Raw genomic sequence first — 21,475 nt, 5'->3', positions numbered from 1 at the left:
CAGGATGAGGGGTAAGTCTGGCTACTGTGAATTGAGAACTAGTCTGAGATAGTTGCTATCAAAATGGCAGAACCACTAGGTGTAAAAATCCACCTCACTTATTCCAGATCAGAGCAACTGGATACCATCTAAATGCTGTTGCTATTTCACTCATGACTGGAATAAATGTAGGACAAGATGAGATTCTAAAACGCTTTAAATCACAGAAAGAGATGGCAAAATACTGGCTTTGATTAAATCATTTACAAAGAAGTAAGTTGCCATTTAAAAAGATAACACTTTAGATAACTGTCTAAAGCAGGGGTCCCCAACCCCCGGGCCACGGACCTGTACTGCACAGCAGGAGGTGAGCGGCAGGTGAGCGAACGAAGCTTCATCTGTATTTACAGGCGTTCCCCGTCTCTCGCATTACCGCCTGGGCTCCACCTCCTGTCAGATCGAGCGGCGTCAGATTCTCTTAGGAGATGGAACCCTACTGTGAACTGCACATGTGAGGGATCTAGGTTGTGTGCTCCTTATGTGAATCTAATGCCTGATGATCTGAGGTGGAGCCGAGGCAGTGATGCTAGCGCTGGGGAGCGGCTGCAAATACAGATTATCATTAGCAGAGAGGTTTGACTGCACAGACACCATAATAAATCAATTGCCTGCAGATTCATATCAAAACCCTATCAGTGAGTGGCAAGTGAAAACAAGCTCAGGGCTCCCACTGATTCTGCGTTATGGTGAGTTGTATAATTATTTCATTATATATTACAATGTAATAATAAAAGAAAGTGCACAATAAATGTAATGTGCTTGAATCATCCCGAAACCATCCCTTCCCCCCACCGGTCTGTGAAAAAATTGTCTTCCACGATACTGCCAAAAAAGTTGGGGACCTCTGGTCTAAGGGACCTCTTAACAGTGCAAAATACAATTAAATGTGTCTCTTTCCTTTGAAAGATGGCTAACAGGTCAACCTGTTGCTGTACCATGTTTAAGATACCTATTCTTTACTCTTGAAAGGTAATTTAATCTTGTTTTATTTACCTTCTAGAAATATTTGCTACCACTTTTTTAAGGTTATGGCTAAACAGGAACCAGCTTATTATTTTAATATTTCAGAATATGAAGAAGCCAATATTTAAGATTAATTTTCCACAGTTATAAACACAAAGGATGTTATTTATCATTTCCTAAAATAAAAAGGTTTATAAAAATTTTACTATAACTACATTTTCATGCTAATAATATTGCCTGTTCTTATTAGTAGAGTTACTTAACTGAACCACTGGTCCTGTAACAATGAAAAAAGCATCAAATTTTTTAAATATAAAAAAATTATCATTCTGCAGGTCTATTGATTCATCTGACTTTACTATTTTATAAATTGTTTATTTAATAATATATTCATTCCCAGCAAAACTTTTTAATAGAAATTTGTAAAGAAAATTACCCAGCTGTGAAATTGGAAGCAAAACTTTTGCAGCTCAACTGAATTTTATTTTTTACTATTTTGCCAACAGTAACCTGCACTTGCTTTTATAGTGCCTCCAACTAAAAAAGGATTATCTAGGCAGAATATATCAGTACATAATAAATGTGCTTCATTTCTTCCAAGTTCTTTTAGCTGACAGCCAAAATGAATGTTTGTCTCAGTGCTGGCACCAGGGTAACTTCAGCAGAGACTATTTCATGGTCCACTGAACCCTAAAGGACATTGTTTTTAAAGGCATATTATCAGAAATGGAGAAGCAAGCCATCGGAGAGGCTATTACAGGTATTATTGAAATGAGCATGTACTTCTACTTAGTTGGTATTTTGAAGACACTGCTATTCCAAAGATATCAGCTATAAATTGTACATTTCTCAAAAACTTCATAATTTTATCCACCTGATAAATAAAATATCTATCTGTGTATATTTGGAAGGTTTGGCAAGATAAGCATGCAAGTTGTAATGTCTTAAATTGTAAATACTTATGGATGTAAGACCCTTACTTCTCATCATTCAAACCTTTCATCAGATATCCTAGCTTCCTTGAATCTTCACCTGGCCTTCCAATCACTAGAAAGAATTATACACTTGGTAACCCTGTATTTCTCCTCTGTGCTGTTGCTGTAATATGTTTAAGACATTTATTGATGCCCTTGTAACCAAACACTGTGTTTTTTGTTTATATATGGGCTTTCCCTACAAGATTGAATTACTTGAAGGCAGAGTCCAAGGTTTTTCATCCTTATATTCTAACATCAAGCACAATGACTGACAATACTGAAGGAGTTTAATTTTTTGAATATGGAGCAGCTATCAAAATAAATGATACTAGCTACATTACAAATGTAGAAGGTCACACAACTCCATGTTTTATGTTTGGTAACTGGCATAATTTTCTAATGAATTTTTTAAGCTCTGTTCTCTTACCTTATTGAATATTTTCACACACACACACAAATATATAACTTTTTGTATTAGTACAATAAAAATAAGTCAATTCAACTGAATCCAAACCACCCACTTGGTGAGTAGAGGCCATCTTATCGTTCAGTTTATAAACAATAAATATATACAGTTTGTTTTTATTGTATCTCGGAAACCTTTTGCTAATGCAGTTATTTAATTTGGTAATTTATAAAATCACTGAATTTTATAATTAGAAAACTCTATGATTATCAAGTTCCTGTACGTTGGACATTTAATTGGTTGGTAAGATTGAAATCCTTAGTAAAAACTGAGGTACCGAGGAAAGATTTTTCAACATAATTAATGGTCAGTTGTAATAGTAGAGATAATTATTTCTGCCTGCACAACAAAAAAAATCACCAAAACTCAGCACTTTCTGAAAATAATGGGTTGTTTCTGACTTAAAAGAAAAAAAAAAAGAGTCCACAAAAAGCCCGTGCATGGATTTTCATATCAGCTTTATTTCTCATCACCAAAACTAGGACTCAACCAAGATATTCTTCACTAGGTGAATAGATAAATAAACTGTGGTAAACCCAGACAATGGGATATTATTCAGTGCTAAAAATAAATGAGCTAGTAAACCATAATGGAGGACCCTTAAATACATATTACTCATGTTATTAAGTGAAAGAAGCCAATATAAAACATACAATTCCAAATATATGACATTCTGGAGAAGACAAAACTACTGAGACAGTAAAAAGATTAGTGCAGGGGCTATGGGGAGGGAGAAGTTAATAGCCAGAGCAAAGCAAATTTTTAGGATAATGAAACTATTTTGTATGATACTACAATTCTGGATACATGTTGCTATATACTTCTTAAAACCCATAGACTGTTCAACATCAAGAGTGAACCCTAATGTAAACTATGGGCTTTGGATGATAATGATGTGTCAATGTAGGTTCATCAATTGTAACATCACTCTAATGAGGGATGTTGATAGTAGGGCGCTGTGCTCATATGGAGACAGTGTATATATGAGAACTCTCTGTACTTTCTGCTCAGTTTTTCTTTGAACCTAAAACTGCTCTTAAAAATTGAAGTCCATTTAAAAGGGGAGGAAAAGGCTGAATGTGGTTTAGAAATCTCTGCTCCATCTTGAAGATAGTTATGTGGAACATTCTAGAACACACCCTCTGCTCCTGTACACTGAGGTACTTCAACTCCATACACGTTCCACATTCTCCTTGCCTCTATGCCTTTGCAGACATTGCTGTCACTGCCAAGGTTGCATATTCCCCCGCATTCTTCTTCATTGAACTATTGGCAAGTTGTTTTGTAAGACAAAGCCTGGGAAAAATTTGTCTTCTTAGATCCTCATCTTTTCTAGGACAAACCAAATTTAAGCTATGTCAGCATCAGTGAAGTGTAACCTGCATATTAACTTTTCTTTACTTGGAAATTTTGAGGAACTCTGTCTACCTGCCTGCTTTTCATGCAGGGATGTGTGTCTGTCCAAGATTCCTACACATACCAAAATGAGTCATCCCTATTCGAGGGAAACAAATCAACACAATTGCAGAGAAAATCCATACCAGCTACAAATAGTGTAGTCTTAGAGTCTTAAATAAAACCAGACCATCCTAACACCAGACACTAGAAGAAATCAAACAACATGAAAATGATGGACTAATCTGAATTAGCGAAGCAAGTGAAATTGGAGGCGTCTATTAATGAAAGAAAAAGAAGTTTTCATGCAGCTGTGCATAGCAAGAGATAAAAAGTGTAAGAGAAACATAAAGAGACACATGGAGATAGAACCAAGAGATAGAACATCTACATAATAAAATTTCAGAAAGAACAATAATTAATTGAGAGGATTGAGAGGAACTCAATAAGAAAAAATAAGAATAAAAAAATAAGAATTAATTGAGAGGATTGAGAGGAACTAATAAGAAAAAATACAATCACCAGAATGAAAGGGAGCACCAACAATACAGCAAATTTTTAAAATAACACCAATATTTAGAAATATCTTTCTGAATTTTCAAAACTATGAGTATAAAAGCCAGGAGAGAAAAAAAAGAAAAAATGAAAAGTGTCTGTCATCACATTTTTTACAGCCAGCCTATATCCCAGATGACAGTAGTCTGTTGAAGTATTAAGAATTAACTCCATTCTTAGAAAAACTGTCGGCCAAATTTTAAGTCAAAATAAAGTCAGACATTCAACTGACTCAAAATATCTTGCTGTAAAACAAAACAAAACAAAACAAAAAACCAAACAAAAAACAAGATCTCAATAAAAGAATGGTGAGGTTTTTTTTTTGGCGCATCTAAATATGACTCAGAAGACAGGAAATGTTAGAAAAAAATTAAAGGAGATTATGCTAGAATACGACACATATACATTCTCCAATTTTTAGAATCAACCTATCAATAAACATAGAAGGCCATCGTCTTTAAAGAATCATTTATAACTGTTATAAACCTGAACTGTGTGAACAAAACTATAAAAAACAGAAATTGGAAAGCAGAGATTGGCAGTAGAGGTTGGGGGAAAAAGAGAAATAAGAAATTGTTGCAGAGTCAGCTTGAAATCAGTAAATTCTGTGTCTAATTAACAAACAATCAAATTTGTCTTAATAATATAGATTAATATTATATATAGATTAAGTAAATTATAAATGATTTATAAATATATATAATATAAATTAATGAATATCTACAACAAATTGAGTTAAAGAGAAATTGGTAGGGAAGCTAAAAATGTCATTGCTAAAATTAAGAAAATACTAAAGGAAAAGAGAGAGGAGAATGAAACTCAATTATACAAGAAGCCAGAAGACCCTGTTCAAAATTAATATATTCATAAACAATGATATAAGCATATAAATATAAATATATAATGTATCCATTTGAAGAACTAAATAAAGAAAAATTCTGGGCAATGTTTGCCTCAGAAGACTGGGCTTAGGAAGGGGTATAGTGAGGAAAATAAAATCTTCACTTGTGCATTCTGTACCTTCATGTGCTGTGGCTGTTACTTTTAAGTGGTCTACAAAGATTACATCACTATTATATTGATCATAACTAAAAACAATAATGGTAGTGAAAACACATTAACTCTTCCAATCTTCAACATTTAGTTGTGTGTAGAAAATCTGGCTCTTTATGAACTTGTGCTAATTTAAATGATCAAAGAGTTACAACATTTTTATTAAAATAAGAGAAATCTAATAGAGACTCACACTGTATTTTACTTCCATACATGTAGAAGAGAGAGGTGCTTAAGAACTTATGGTAACTTAATAAAACTCAAAATATAAGTGTTTATATCATTCAAAAAACAGTGATATCCATTTAAATACAATTTTCAATCATAATTATATATTATGAGTAGTTAAAGACAATTTTCACAGTGGCTGAAATGATCCCTAAATCCAGGTATTCTCTCAAATGCCTTCATTGGAAATGATACTTTCAAGAACAGTTATGAAGCAGGAGAGTATTTGCTATAATATAGCACCATGGAAAGAATAAATCATTTTCTAATTTTTATTTTACTGACCGGCTCTGAGAAAGCTCATAAGTTATCATTGTAAAGAAAACAACCTGGCCTCTTAAGTTATTATTATAAAGAAAAAAACAATCCCTTTAGTATTGGTCTAATATAAACTTACAATCAAGAACCAGTATTAAAAGAATCCTTTTAAAATTAAGAAGTTAGAAGGTCAAAAGGTTTTGCTTTTTCTTGAATAATTTTAGGAAATGGAGCAAGAAATATTTGGCAATACATTCTTTCTAAAACCCTACTCTGCAATTTTTAAAAATTATTTTACAGTATGTTCCATTAAGTGTTAATAAATCCCCAAGCTTTGTTTTTCTAAGATTTTTAATCACACAGAGATTCCCAATATACTAATTCCAGAAAAGTACTACACAAAACACAATTTCTATTATTTACTCCTACTTTCCACAGATTTCCAAGGTAAAATTTGAAATGTGCATTTATTGAAAAATAATAGCCACCAGCAAACTTATAGCGTACACTGTGAATGACAAAAACAGACAGGTTAGTCAGGCATGAAGAGAAAAACTAATGAAGTGAGAAAAGAAATAAGCCAGGAAATCAAAGGGAGAAAATATAATTAAACAAGAGCAATAATGCTACAGCAAATACACTTTTATTTCCTGCTGCTTCTCCTCTCTAATTTATTTTTGTAATATATCTCATACATAGTACAGGTGTTACACATGCTTAGAGCTAGGGTCTTAAGAAGGCATTGCACTCATTTTTTATACATTCACTAGAAGCAGTAGAGTCAGGCTAATTAGTCCAATATTTGCAATATGGTTAGTGTAACTATTCTTCTGGGTTTGCCAGGAACAGTCACAATTTATATCTTTTGGTCCTGTGTAATTATTAATTGTTGCACCTTTTCCTCTAAAAGTTATTTTGATATAAATGATTTGGGATCATCCTATGTATTGAAGGTTTAACTAAGAAAAGCTTAATACTCAAGTCACATCAGGAAAAATTGTGATCTTACTCCTTTTATTGCAATGGGAAAAAAAGATCTTTAAAAAGTCTTGCTTAAGAAATTTAAAAATTGGCTAACAAAACTGGAAAATTCAGAAATATTTTGGTTTTTAAGTGCACAAGAACCTATTTCAGCGACAGCACCAATGGATAGGGCAGAACTTTGAGCAGTACACCTGGTTGTTAATTTTACCTGGAAGGACAAATGGACAGAGGTACAAGTCTATTCAAGTCCATGGGCTGTACCCAGTTATTTGGATGGATGGTTCAAAGACATGGAAGGAAATGATTGGAAAATTGATGACAGGAGGTCTGGGGATGAGGTATGTGGATATATATCTCTCTGAGAGCCAAAAATATGAAGATATTTACCTCTCAGGTGAAGGCTCACAAAAGGATGACTTCAGCACAGAAGAATTTTAATAATCAAGTGACTAGGATCACCTGTCTGCGGAGGCTAGTCAGATACTTTCCCAACCATTCCTGCCCTGCCATTGCTCAAAGGGCCAACGGCCAAAGCAAATATGGTGCAAAGGATGGAGGTCATACACAGGCTTGACAACATGAACTTCCATTCACCAAGGGTGATCTGGCTACAGCCACTGTAATACAGCCTATTTGCCAGTAGCAGAGACCAACACTGAGTCCCCATCATGGCATCATTCCCTGGGGTGATCAGCCAGGCCTCTGGTGGCAGGTTGATCATGTTGGACAGCTTCTATCATGGAAGGGCAGGAATTTTTTTATTTCTGAAATAGATATTACTCTATATGGATTTGTCTTACCTATAAGCAAATTTTCTCCCAAAATTATCATCCATGGAATTGAAACATGTCTAGTCCACCATGGCGGTATTCCACAGCATCGCTTCTTGTCAAGGAGCTCATCTAATAGTAAATGAAATATAACAATAGGCCTATGCTCATGGAATTCACTGATCGCACCACGTTCATCCTGAAGCAGCTGGTTTGACAGACTTGTAACAAAAACCTTTTAAAGACGCAGTTACAGTGTGAACTATATGGAAACACTTTGCAGGGCTAGGATAATGTCCTCCGGGATGTGGTGTATGTTCTAAATTAGCATTCAACACATGGTGTTTTTCTCATAACCAGGATTTGTTGTCTAGGAATTAAGAGGTGGAAATGGAGGTGTCTCTGCTCATTATTGCCCACTAGTGATCTACTTGCTAGCGTCGATCCACCAGCAAAACTTTTGCTTCCCATCTTGGTCACCTTAGGTTCTGCTGGTCTAAAGGTCTTAGTTCTAAATGAATGAATGCTTCTCCCGGGAGACACAACAGTGACTGAGTTGGAAGTTAAAACTGTAACCAGGTCAGTTTGGACTCCTCATGCCTTTTAATTCAGAGGCAAAGAAAGGGTTTAATGTACTGGCTGGAGTGACTGACCCTGGTTACCAAGGAGAAATTGGACTGCCACTCCACGACAGAGGTAAGGAAGAGTATGTCTGGAGTACAGGAGATCCCTTAGGACATCACTTAGTACAATCGTCTTGTGACCTGAGTCAATGTAAAACTACAACCTAAGTCAGTTCAGGACTACTAAGGTCCCAGACCCTTCAGGAATAAAGGGTTGGTCAAACCACCAGACAAATTACCACAATTATCTGAGGTGTTTGCTGAGGATAAAGGAAATATGGAATGGATAGTGAAAGCAAATAGTTGAAAAAACCATCTATGACCATGTGACCAATTACAGAAATGAGGACTGTAATACTCATATTTGCTGTAATTTTTTGAATATGTCATATGTATGAGATTATCCTAAATAATCTGTTCATCTGTGTGGACCTGATTCAGTAAATTGAAAAGGTCTTAAGAGAAGAATTGAGGTTTCCCCGAAGAGGAAGAAATTCCACTTATAATCAGCAGCTTCAGCCCATGCCTGAAAGCTTCAGCCTGACCTTCCTGACAGCCTGCTCTACAGATTTCAGACTTGCCTAGCCAGCCCCATAATCAGATAAACCGATTCTTTGAAAAACATCTTGTAATGTGTAACCGCTACTGGTTCTGCTTCTCTATTTGAATTCTAAGTGATATACTACTTTTCCTGAATGTAGAAAAGTACACTAAAATCCCACCACTTCATATCATATGCTGAGCTAAAGCTCTCTGCCAGTTTTCATTCTGAATACTCTTATCAACAGACAGAGCTCACATCATGGATGTACCTTGTATATTTGCTTTTAGAAAAATGAAAGAATGTTATTACTGAATATAAACTAGAGGAGTGTAGAAGCAGCATCCTTAAAGGAAGTAAACCAAGTATATGTGGACAAAATTTCTTGTTAATAGTTATGTGTTTTACAGGAAATTATGAGGGACATTTTTTCCAATCTAAAAATGTTAACATAATTGATGACCTGGACTTCATGAAAATTGTAAACTACTTTTCTGTGAAAGACAGTCAAGACAATGAGAAGACAAGTCACTGGGAAAAAAAATATTTATAAAAGACATATCTGATAAAAGACTATTATGCCAATACACAAAAAACTCTTAAAACTCAACAATAAGAAAATGAACAACCTGATTTAAACATAAGCGAAATACTTAAGCTAACACCTTACCAAAGAAGATAAACAGATGGCAAATTAGCATATGTAAAGATGCTCAAAATCATATGATATTAAGGCATTGCAAATTAGCACAACAATGAGATACCACTACTGTTATAATGGTCAAAATCCAAAACACTAACAGCACCAAAGTCTAGCGAGGATGTGGAGCAACGGGAACTCTCATTCACTGCTGGTGAGAATTCAAAATAGTACAGCCACTTTGGAAGACAGTTTTTTATAAAATGAAACATACTTACCATATGGTCCAGCAATCATGACCCTTGGCTGTTACCCAAAGTCACTGAAAACTTACGTTCACACAAAAACCTATACACAGATGGTTATAGCAACTTTATTCATAATTACCAAAACTGGGAAGCAATCAAGATGTCCCTGAGTAGGTAAATGAAAAATAAACAGTAGTAGATCCAGAAAATGAAATATTACTCAGTACTAAAAGGAAACAAGCTATCAAGCCATGAAAAGACATGGAGGGATCTTAAGGCATTTTACTAAGTGAAAGAAGCCAAATGGAAAAGCCTCCATACTGTATGATTCCAGCTATATGACATTCTGGAAAAAACAAAACAATGGAGAGAGTCAAAGATTATTGGTTTCCAAGGGTTAAGAAAGGGGAAGGAATAAATAGGTGGAATACAGGATTTTTAGGACAGTGAAACTATTCTGTATGACACTATAACAGTAGATACATGCCATTATATACTTGTCAAAACTAATAGAGTATATAACACTGAGAGAGAACCTTAAAGTGGGCTTTGGGTGATAATGATATGTCATAGTAGGTTCATGACTGTTACAAACACTCTTGCGGGAGGCTTGACAACATGAACTTCCATCCTCCTCAGGGAGGGTGTGCATGTGGGGGGCAGAAGGTATATGAGAAATCTCTGTACCCTTTATTCAATTTTTCTTTGAACATAAAACTGCTCTAAAAACTAAAATCTATTTTAAAAAATCTCTTTAAGACTTTGCCACCATCACTAAAATGAATTCTAAGAGTATATAAAAAAAGAAATTAACTATTAGGTCATTAAAGCTTGGGGCTGTGTGTTTCTTCTAATTATAGAACCTCCTTAATTAAATGAGTTGCTATAATGCAAATTTGCACCACCTGAGGTTTCATTATGAATTACTGGGATTTGTTATCATGAGACATTGAACTAACCATTTTGACAAACTTGAGATAGAAAAATAATCAAAATATCCACTAGACAAATAATTTATAATTGCAAAATCACAAATTATGACCAACTTAATATAATTGCACTTCATTAAGAGTATATTATATTGTGAACTCATTATATATTAAATTGCCACAAAGGGATTGTCTAGCTAACATAATAAGATAGTGTTTATATATGATAAAATATATTTAAGTGTCAAAAAGGATCTGAAAGAGAAAAATCTATTTTTTCTAAAGTATTCACCTTATTTATTAGGAATCATATTTCAGCATCAGAAAAAACTTAGTGAAGGAGTTTACAATGCTGAAAGAATACAACATTTACAATGAAATGAATCTTTACTTGGATAGAGAGAGTATATTGAATTTTTTGGTTTAACAGCCACGGTGTCAAAGAACTGATAATTTCACTACCAAAAAAAGACCTACCAGTAGCAAAGATGTCAGCAATGAACATTTAACACAACACAGATGAGACAGTTCATTGCAGCTTCAAACTAAACATGAGTAAAAGAATCTATTATTTTTTACATTTCTCAAATTTTCACCATTTGCAAAGTAATCCATATCACAATTCACTGCCTCAGGGGCCTCCAACCCACATATATATCCTCCTGGATTCAGTTTTCATTCTCTACACTGTGTAACTGCCTTGTAATATTCACCTCCACCTGCATTTTTTAATTGGCAGGGGCATACCCAAGTCCTAAGACTCACAAACCTGCCTGAACTAGTAAGGAAACAATGACATAAGCCTTTCTATACTCCTATAAATTATATATGCCATAGTAGCTATAATTTTTATTGAACAATAATGAGTTCCTAACTCTGACAGAACAGGAGAGGTAAACTAAAAAATGTTTGAAATCAAAACTCATTGAACAGACACAAAAATTTCTAAGAAATAAAATTTGTCTTTGGAGCCTCTCAGGGCTACTTTCAAAGCTTTTATACACAGCTTTGATATTTCTGGTCTTCACTACAAGTTACCAGAGTTGCATCAACTCAACTCCATATGTCTAATCCATCCTTTCCCACCAGATAACCACACATATAAATCCCTCCTTTAAAAAAAAATCCCTCCCTTTTTCCAATTCACCTATTATCACAGTGAAAAACAATAAGTTATGAAATAATTTATTTGTATATGATAACAGTTTAATACATTAGCCTCTTTATTTCAACAGAATAACACTATATTTATCCAAGACATAATATAATGATGGACACCCAGGCAGAATGACAGTTGGGTCTAAGTAATATTTTTGTACATGGGAACTTCTATCACTTGAGACAGTCACTCATGTTTTATAATCTTGACAGGAGAAAGTATTTTTCACCCTTTTCCCCAAACCTCAATTAATTTGGATTCCTCTAGTCATAACCAGGGTTAATTGTCTTCAAAGTGCTGTGTGCAAGGCAATCCATTGAAACGTGGGGAAAATACATTAATTTCTTGTTCACGTTAACAAGTATAGCATTACAGACTATCTCAAACTTAGTGCTGTAAAACAACAATCATTTATTTAGCTCATGAATGTGCAATTTAGGCAGAGCTGGATGGGGACAGCTTGTCTCTGCTCTACATGGCATTAGTTGGGGATGCTCAAAGGATGGCATGTGCCAGCCTCACTCACATACCTGGCAGTTAATGTTTTCAGGCAGGACTTAGGCTGGGGCTGCCAAGAAGAATATATACACATGGCTTGCCAACATGGTGAGTAGGATCAAAAAGAAGCAGCCCTGAGAGAGAGAGAGAGAGAGAGAGAGAACAAGCCCTAGGAGGAACCTAGATTGCCTTCCTGAGCTCAATTCCTGAGCACTCCATTAGTTGAGGCAATTACAGTGCTTTGCTAGGCTCAACAGAAGAAAGAATAGACTACAAATTTTGATGGGGGAATGACAAGTTTCTGGGTGCTTATGTGGGATAAGAAGTATTGTGGCTATTTTTCAAAAATAGAAATCACCCTTTATATTTATTTTTACCAAAAAATAAAGCAGATAATTAATCTTACTCATATTTTATGTGAGGCTCAGTATGGTCCCCTCTCTGAGTTCAGTCCTTATGTTAAAGAGTGACATGTTATTTACTATCAGTGAATTACCGTGAAGGATGTGTGAAAGTTCCAGAACACAGAGATATTGAGAGAGGTGCCTTGCTTTTTCCTTCATTTCTAGCCTACAGTGATATGTGTAGCAGTCAGTGCCCCTAGCTAACTAGCTTTAAGTATATTGTTACGTGGTCTTAACTAAATTATTCCTCACAAAATGGATCAGTGCCTTAAAAAAAGAGTTCTGCAAAGAAACTTCAGATTAAGATCAACTCTAATAACACAAACTCATGTGAACCATGAGAAGATAAGTGTTGTCACTTTCCCTTCTCTCCAGAAAGGTTGTAGATTGACCATTAGACGATGTAAAAATAATAATGACTTAGTCATACAAGAAAAAAAGTTGTCCAAAATATTGGTTTTAAATGATCAAGAAGACCATTTGAAATACTGTTGAAAACTGTTATTCGTTTATATTGTACATGGAACTGTTAGCAAATTAATATGAACCCGTCGTGATTTGCAGACATTTGAAAATTAAACAACTGAACCCTGAAAGAAAAAACCTTTAAGGTCATACAGTATTCATACTAGTAATGTATTTAATGTCTCTAAATACAAAATTGAAGCCAACTTCACATTTTGAAATATAGCAGTACCATATGTATGTGTGTATATAGTAAATAGAGATGTGTATAAAACTTTAAAAATAACTAAATATATACAATTATGTATATAGATAGGTACATGATTAACATGTATAATACATGTATAAATATATGTCTATAGGAATCTGTGTAAATTCTCTATGTAATATATATGAACACATATATGTGAGATAATTATTTTTTCAGTTTTTTTTTCAAGCTTTTGCTTGCATGAAAGCTCACTTCCATGTAATAAGTCCAACAATCATGAAAGAACTATGCTGCACGGACAGAGAGAAGCCACATTAAGGTTGATCGAAGCATGAACCCTCTTGGACCTGCCAGCATGGATGAACTACCAGCTGAATAGTGTAGAGTAAATGACTCTAGTCAAAGCCACAGAAAGCCACAGAGAGCAGAACTGCCCAGAAGAGCACCACCTGGATTTCTGACCCATGAATGTTAACCAAATGAAATAAAATGGGTTTTTTTGAATTCCCTGAATTGTGGGGTATGTTCTTAATTTATATAGAGTTAGTAAAAATACACACAGTTTTCGTGGAAAGCATACGCTTTATCCTGCAATTGCTACTTATTAGCTGTGACTTTGAGCAAATTACTTAACCTCTTTGGGCCTCTATTTCTTTACCTTCAAAAAATGATCATAAAAGTATCTACTTCATAGGATTCTTTTTAGGAATTAATGAGTAAATATATATAAACACTTAAAACAGTACCTAGCACATTTTAAGTTACTTATAAGTGTTGGCTATAATCATTTATCATGAGGGTTTATATAGGTCAGTTCTCTAATAAATAAATCTTTTTTGTTTTCTATGGTACATTTCTTGACCATCACTCCTAATGCAGTTTAATCTCTTACAGGCTCATTTACTGGACATATTTAAAACAGTAGAAATGTATTGTGTAAATGACTATATTTTCTCAGAAAAGTCTATCGAATCAATTCATTCATTTAAACATTTATAGAACAATTGAAATTTATCAGACATAAGTGCTAACAATAAATAATGAATTATATTTCAACTCTGATCTTAAGAAGCTAATCATTTTTTGGTGATATAGAAAGACAAGCAAACCAACTAATGTCAATACAGTATAATAAGTGCTATAATTGAGATAGTAGGGTGTATGACAGCATTAGATGAGGGGTAAACTTTCACTATTTCATTAGAGAGTTTTGGGGTGGAAAAAGGTCAACAGATGACACCACAGGAAAAAGTTAACCTTGAGCTGAGTCATAAAAGATGAGAAGTACTTGGTAAGGTGGAAGACTGTAGAAGGATAATTTCAAAAATTTAGGTACAAATGAAATTTATGTGGATGAAGAATATAGAGAAGTAAAACTGATGAAAAAGCATATGGAAAAGAAAAACAAGAAAGGGCTCTAGGAAATTAATTAATAATAAGATATATGAAAATTAAAATATATATTGTATAATATGTATACGTGTATATATTATACACACACAAATTCTTTAGAAAGTTTGGATGTCTGTAAGATAACATTTAAATAATTTCCATAACATTAAAGCAAGAGGTAAGTGATGTAAAACAGGAGAAAATAGTTTAAAAATTAGAGAAATTGTCTACGAGTTTCTACATCCAATATTAAGAATTCCAGAAAGCGGAAAGAAAATTGAGTTGGAGAAATACAAAAAAAACCAACAAACTCTCAGAATTGAAAGAAATGACTTTATACATTGAAAGTGCCCAATACATGCTAAAAAGGATTAATAATAAAGACTTTACTTCACCTAAAAGGTGAAACTGGAAAAATTTCTGAACCCCAGTGATAATGAATAAATTCTAAAAGTTTCTAGTCACCAAAAATCAGTTCTGTAAAATGGAATAAAAATCACAGTGGCCTTTGACTTTTCAGTGCCCACACTGGAAACTAGAAGACCATAAGGAAAGCCTTCAAAGGTCTGAGAGAAGGCAATATTCATCCTAGATTTCTAAAATCAGTTCTGTCTACAATTCACGTTTTGAGGTGAAAAGATAGATATTTTGATACATGCAAGTGTTCAGAAGTTTCAAGAATCACAAATTATCCCTAAAGGAAGTTTCTTTAGAATTGGTGTCCATGAGACCACACTACTCTGCTTTTCTCCAACCTCTCATTATTCCTTCTCTTTCTTTGCAGGCTAATCCTTCTTTACGGAAATATCAACGTATGCTTTGTTTGTGTGCACTGATAATTTTTTCTTTTATCTTTTTTCAGATAACTGTCACTGGAAATATTTATCTGTTAATATGTGTATGTAAATATGTACTAATACAAATATATGCTCATATCCATATCAAAAATTATTAAATTCAGATTTTTATTTGAAACTATTTATTCAGAAAATTAGTGTTAAAAAAGTCAAGTCTTATTGTACCAATTTACAATGTGAAATAAATATATATAATCAAAATCTTTTCCTTTTAAATTCATACAACAAGAATTGATGAGTTCCACTTCCAAAACTATCCTTTTAAAAACTATTAAATGTAGGAAAGTTTTTCAATCCTCTTTCGGAATCAGTTACCTTATATTTAATATTTGAATGATGATAATACCTGTATTATGGGTTGATTGGGAGGCTGAAATGCAATTATGTCAGGTAAAATGACTAGATACAACTGGTGCTTTAAAAGCCTTTAAAGTTTTTTTTTTCACTTCAGCCTGCCTTATTTCTTCCCTCAGTCTGAGCATAAACAGAAAAGATGGAATTTTTTTTTAGAAAATATATATTCCAAATGGAAGAAGATCTTGGCTAGAGAGAGTGGAGGAGTGAAAAGTCAAGATTATCTGAGACTTGAGGAGGTAGAGTGATTTTATTAGCTGCCATGTGTATAGACTTTGGAGGTAGATGGTAATACCTAAACAGTAAATTTTAGGAGCTTTACTCTGTTTTGTGAGCTATATAGTCTCTTTTACTGATTTTTCAGAAATAACTCCAAGCCTTTTACCAGCCTGGTGGAGTTGAATTTGTGTATCTTTTGAATATAGCACAATACTGAATCTTATCTTGAGGAAAGAGAAAAATACAGACATTTGTATTTTTCTATTCAGATGCAGAGAAATCACTGCAAATAAGCTTATTATACTTCATACGGCCTCCACTGACAGTCCGTTCTAACAGACTTTTTCCTAGTCACCTTTTGACCAGAAATTACCCCATTTGCCACTTTGTAACATGGCAAACAGCTTGTGTTTAGAAATCTTCACCCTGTTTTACTCTGATGGTATTGAGAAAAATTATCCCTTTAATGTTCAGTGAAAGTTCAGAGTGACCTCTCATGGAAGGCACCCCAATATAAATGACATCCAATTCTTCCTTTTACAGATGAGAAAATCCTAACCCAAATAAGTGACTTAAATTTTCGAAGGTCACACAGCTAGCAGCTGGCAAAGGAGGACTCAGAGCCCACATCTCCTGAATCCTCGCTCAATTTGTCACCTTGTATTTTTCACCTTATATTTCTCTGAATACTCAGAGATTCATTAAAAGAATATATAATGGTGATAATATGGTGATCTCTCTCTAGAATTAGGCCAATATAACACCTTAATTTTCTCCAGTAACATTTCTTCAGTGTAGACCTGTGAATGCTCAGCCTCAATCTTTGAGGAAATCTACAAAGGCTTGCTTGACTTGAAACCCAAACTCATTGTTAAATAAAACCATTGTAGCATAAAGCGTGGCTTTTGAGAAGCACGTCCAAATAAAAACATCCATTGCATCGAGTCACTCTTACTTAAATTTATTCCTAATATTCAATACTGTTTCTCATAATGCTTTCAATTATCATTACACATCTACATTTTAAAAAATATCATAGTTGTGTGATTTCATGAGGAATCTTGTGAAAAACCATTAATTTCCCTATTTGCAAGTCTGTTAGCTTCACCTCGGGATTCAGTTGGAAAAGTAGTTTGAACTGCTAGCTGTTACAACTCATCGTTGTGTTTCCTAGTCACTGAAGCAAAGCTGTCCTAAATGAAGACAAAGTAGAAACATTACACCTGTCAAATGAAGTTACCGGGATCTGACAGAAGCTGTTATTGCCTTATCACCAAATTTCAAAGTCTTCTATGCATGATCTGTTTCATTATAGGAACCTACTCTCATGGGATTTATTATTTTTATTCCAAAGCTGTTAAAAAGTATTTTGTTTTATTCACCTGTGTCTAATGATGAGATTAACAGTCTGAATCCAAAAGATACCATTGACAGGGACATTGCCATTGATGTCAATGTGGTCAGAACAATAAAACTAGCAGCTTTGTCACAGAGGTATCATTATAGTGCTTTGTATGAGAAAAAATAAACTACCTAGCATACAAAGAGAAACCTCTGCCTTATAAATGAAGATTCGGAAATTTTCTTCTAGTTGGGTTGTATGAAAAATGGAAGTTGTTTGAAAGAGGTGACTTGGAACATTCAAAATGAGATGCCAAAAATTTAATCTGAGAATTTAATTAAAATATGATGTTATGTAATATAACAGGATATAAGCATTTCCAAGATATTTTTCTCTTCAAATATAGTTAGCATAAGATATCTTAATATTTCAAGACCAAATGTTTTATTTTGTGGCTCTTGTATTTTAAATCTAAGAAAACACTTGTTAATTTAATCGTCACATATCTTTTAACAGTGATTTACTCTTTTTTTCAAAAAAAAGTTTTCTATTTTTATGTAGTCAAAATTATCCACTTTTTCCTTGTGATTTTTGCTTTTGATTTTATGTTTACAGAGACTAGTCCCATGAGAACACATAAATATTTGTCAATATTTTGTGACAGTACTTGTAAGGTTGAATATTATTTTTAATACCTGTGCATTTATTTCAGCAATAATTACTGTTCATGTATTTTATATTAGAGTCATAGATTCTTTTATTTTTCCAAATAACGAGCCAAGTTATACCAGGACATTTATTGAATAATTCATTCTTTCTCCACTCTTTTAGAATGTTATTTTTGTGATGAGCTAAATTCATCATAGTTCTTCTCCTGGACAAGATTTTGGGCTTTCTATACTGTGATAGACTGATCTATGTGATACTGTGCAAATATCACAACAAATTATTAGAACATGATAGTATATTTTAAACTATATAATTGACTTTTCTCTCATTACTCTTTTTTTAATCTCATTTCTTCTTGGAAGTAAAGTTCATAATTGAGTAAGGTTCCTAAAAAATGCCTTTTGCTTACTTTAGGATATATTTATTATGGATTACTGTAAAGAAGTGTGTTATGCCTCTTCCATTAAAATCATCTCTTTTGTTCCATGGCAGAATTTTGAACATTTTTGTATAGTTCAGTCTACTTCTTTTTGAAGTTCATTCCTTGGTATTTTATTTTGTATTTATTTATAGCTATCATTTCATTTATTTAGTTGCTAATATATGATCTTTCCCATTTTATTTTTAACTGATTAGTCCTCATATATTAGAAATATGTTGACTTTGTATATTTGTTTTAACCAGTATGCTTAATTCACTTAAACATTTTAGAATGTTTCAGTGATTCTCTTTGATTTTTTTTAACTTAATTAAATCTATTTTTTATACAGCAGGTTCTTATTAGTTATCTATTTTATACATATTAGTGTGTATATATCAATTTCAATCTCCCAATTCATCACACCACCACCCCTTCCTCGCTTTCCCCCCTTGGTGTCCATACGTTTGTTCTCTACATCTGTGTCTCTATTTCTGCCTTGCAAAGTGGTTCATCTCTACCATTTTTCTAGATTCCACATTAAGCATTAATATACGATATTTGTTTTTCTCTTTCTGACTTACTTCACTCTGTATGACAGTCTCTAGGTCCATCCACGTCTCTACAAATGATTCAATTTCATTCCTTCTTATGGCTGAGTAATATTCCATTGTATATATGTGCCACATCTTCTTTACCCATTCATCTGTCGGTGGACACTTAGGTTGCTTCCATGTCCTGGCTATTGTAAATAGTGCTGCAATGAACACTGTGGTACATGTCTCTTTTTGAATTATGGTTTTCTCAGGGTATATGCCCAGTAGTGGGATTGCTGCGTCGTATGGTAGTTCTGTTTTTAGTTTTTTAAGGAACCTCCATACTGTTCTCCATAGTGGCTGTATCAATTTACATTCCCACCAAGGGTGCAAGAGGGTCTCTTTGATTTTCTTGCTAGACAAGCATATCATCTGCTAGTAATAATACTTTGCAATTTTTTTCTGAAACTTATGACTAACTTTCTTTTTTGATCTTATTGATTTACTCCAAATTTCTAGAATAATGTTAAATCAGAACGGTGACAGTAGGTATAAATGTCTTTTTTCTATACGTTCTTTGAAGATGATATAGACAGATGATAGATGATAAATAATGATAGATAGATAAGCACACAGATAGATAGGTTCTCGGTATTTTAGCCATAAGATTCTTTGCCACAAGCGGTTTCATCACACAACTAATTGGCTTTAAGGCTATTTTGCTGTAAAAGACAAAATAACTGGTTGATTGACAATTTTGGTTCCATCACACTAGAAAATGATAACATATCAGTTTTTGCAAATCCTTCAGTGAGCACAGTCACCCCTCCCACCCATCAAAACCAAAAGTTTACAAAGCTATGGCAAATATATAAAAGATGGCTAGTAATTCAGAACTCTCTCTGAGAGCATTATTTATCAATTCTTCAGCTAATTTAGATACAACAGCTTGTCCTTTAATGCCATCTTTACCAAATTTATCATGCAATATTACAAGTTGGAGAGAAAAGAAGAATCGAGCTCTTCTTATCCTCCCAAAAGAAGTTGTCATGTGATTCCTGGTAAGTATAAGTTTCTTTAAAATTCTGAAGATGTTTTGCTATTTGATAGTGGAGAACATGATGTAGACAGAATTTTGGTATTTGGCACAGAATCTGGCTTAGATGATTTGGTAAAATGTAAGGACTGAGCATGTGATGAAACACTTAAATATAGTCCAGATGTGTACTACCAGTTATATATAGTTACATATAAGACATATCAGCATCCCTCATCTGTTTATTTAACTTCTGGGGAAATGTAAAGAGACTTAGAGCAGATTTTTTTCATATCATAAAGAATTTATGTCTGACATTAGATCCTGAATCCTTAATGATCAACTTTGAGAAAGGAAGTATCATGGCTTTCTCTAAGATACACCCAGATACAACTATAACCATGAATCTATACACATTTTAAATGTATTTGAATTTTTTTTGTATTTTCATTTTCCACAATAAATTTTTTTTAATTTTATTAATTTTTCATATTCTACTATGACCTTTATAATGTCCCACTTCCATTTTATTTTATTTTAATTATTTTATCTTTTATGGCAAAATTGTCTTATGGTCTATTAGTTGTACAGTGAAACTGCTTGCAGCAAAGATGTTTTCCTTGAAAATACCAGAGGAAGGTACATAGATAGATAGATACATAGATGATAGATAGATAGATAGATATTGTAATTCTATGGTATAATTTAAATATTCTGTGATCCCCTTCGACAAAAAGGAAGAACACGTTTTTTTAGTCACCTATGACTCTAGAAAACAGCACTATGTTTCTTACATAGGAGATGTTCAAAAAGTATTTGTTGAATGAATAAATGAATAAGAAGTAAAGCGAAGAAAATTTTGTAGCAAATACATAATGAGTGCTCTTTATAACAAGTACCTCTTTCAATACCAAGCTACATTTGCTTCTTATTCCTTAAGTATTTTTCTGAGTATTCTGTTTTCTTTGTTCGTTGTCAATTTCTTTCTCAGGGTTCTGAGTTCTGCTCTTGAAGACCATTCTCATAGCTGGAAGCCTGAAACTCTTCCAGGCATCCCTCAAGCTGAATGCCTACCCGGTCAGTGGATCACAGTTCTCAAGGTAACATAGATGACAAACACATTTGACAGTATCTGCCTAGAACAAAGTGATTTCCTTTCTCTGAGAACTGCCCCCCGCTGTCATATCTGTATTCTGTGACTCTGGTTAACCTGCCTCCTTCCATCAGACCAGAAGTGGACACCAGA

At 33.7% G+C, this 21,475-nt stretch overlaps 2 protein-coding genes across 2 annotated transcripts in view; both read left to right on the top strand.

The window, feature by feature from the left end:
• LOC309629906 (endogenous retroviral envelope protein HEMO-like) overlaps window positions 1-21,475 on the top strand; it is a 488,920-nt gene that overhangs the window by 308,211 nt on the left and 159,234 nt on the right. The window lies entirely within an intron of this gene.
• Window positions 1-21,475, top strand: part of LOC309629533 (uncharacterized protein) — a gene marked incomplete at its 5' end in the record, with an annotated part of 255,429 nt that overhangs the window by 174,975 nt on the left and 58,979 nt on the right. Inside the window, one exon of the mRNA XM_082393617.1 lies at window positions 21,221-21,329. Within this exon, the coding sequence (XP_082249743.1) occupies window positions 21,221-21,329 (109 nt within the window). The remainder of the gene's footprint in view (window positions 1-21,220; window positions 21,330-21,475) is intronic.

Source organism: Balaenoptera borealis, assembly GCF_965194805.1.
Source record: "Balaenoptera borealis genome assembly, chromosome: 5".
In the NCBI taxonomy this organism is placed as follows: domain Eukaryota; kingdom Metazoa; phylum Chordata; class Mammalia; order Artiodactyla; family Balaenopteridae; genus Balaenoptera; species Balaenoptera borealis.
Note: the sequence above shows the minus strand (reverse complement) of the source record. Positions and strands in the feature narration are given on the sequence as shown.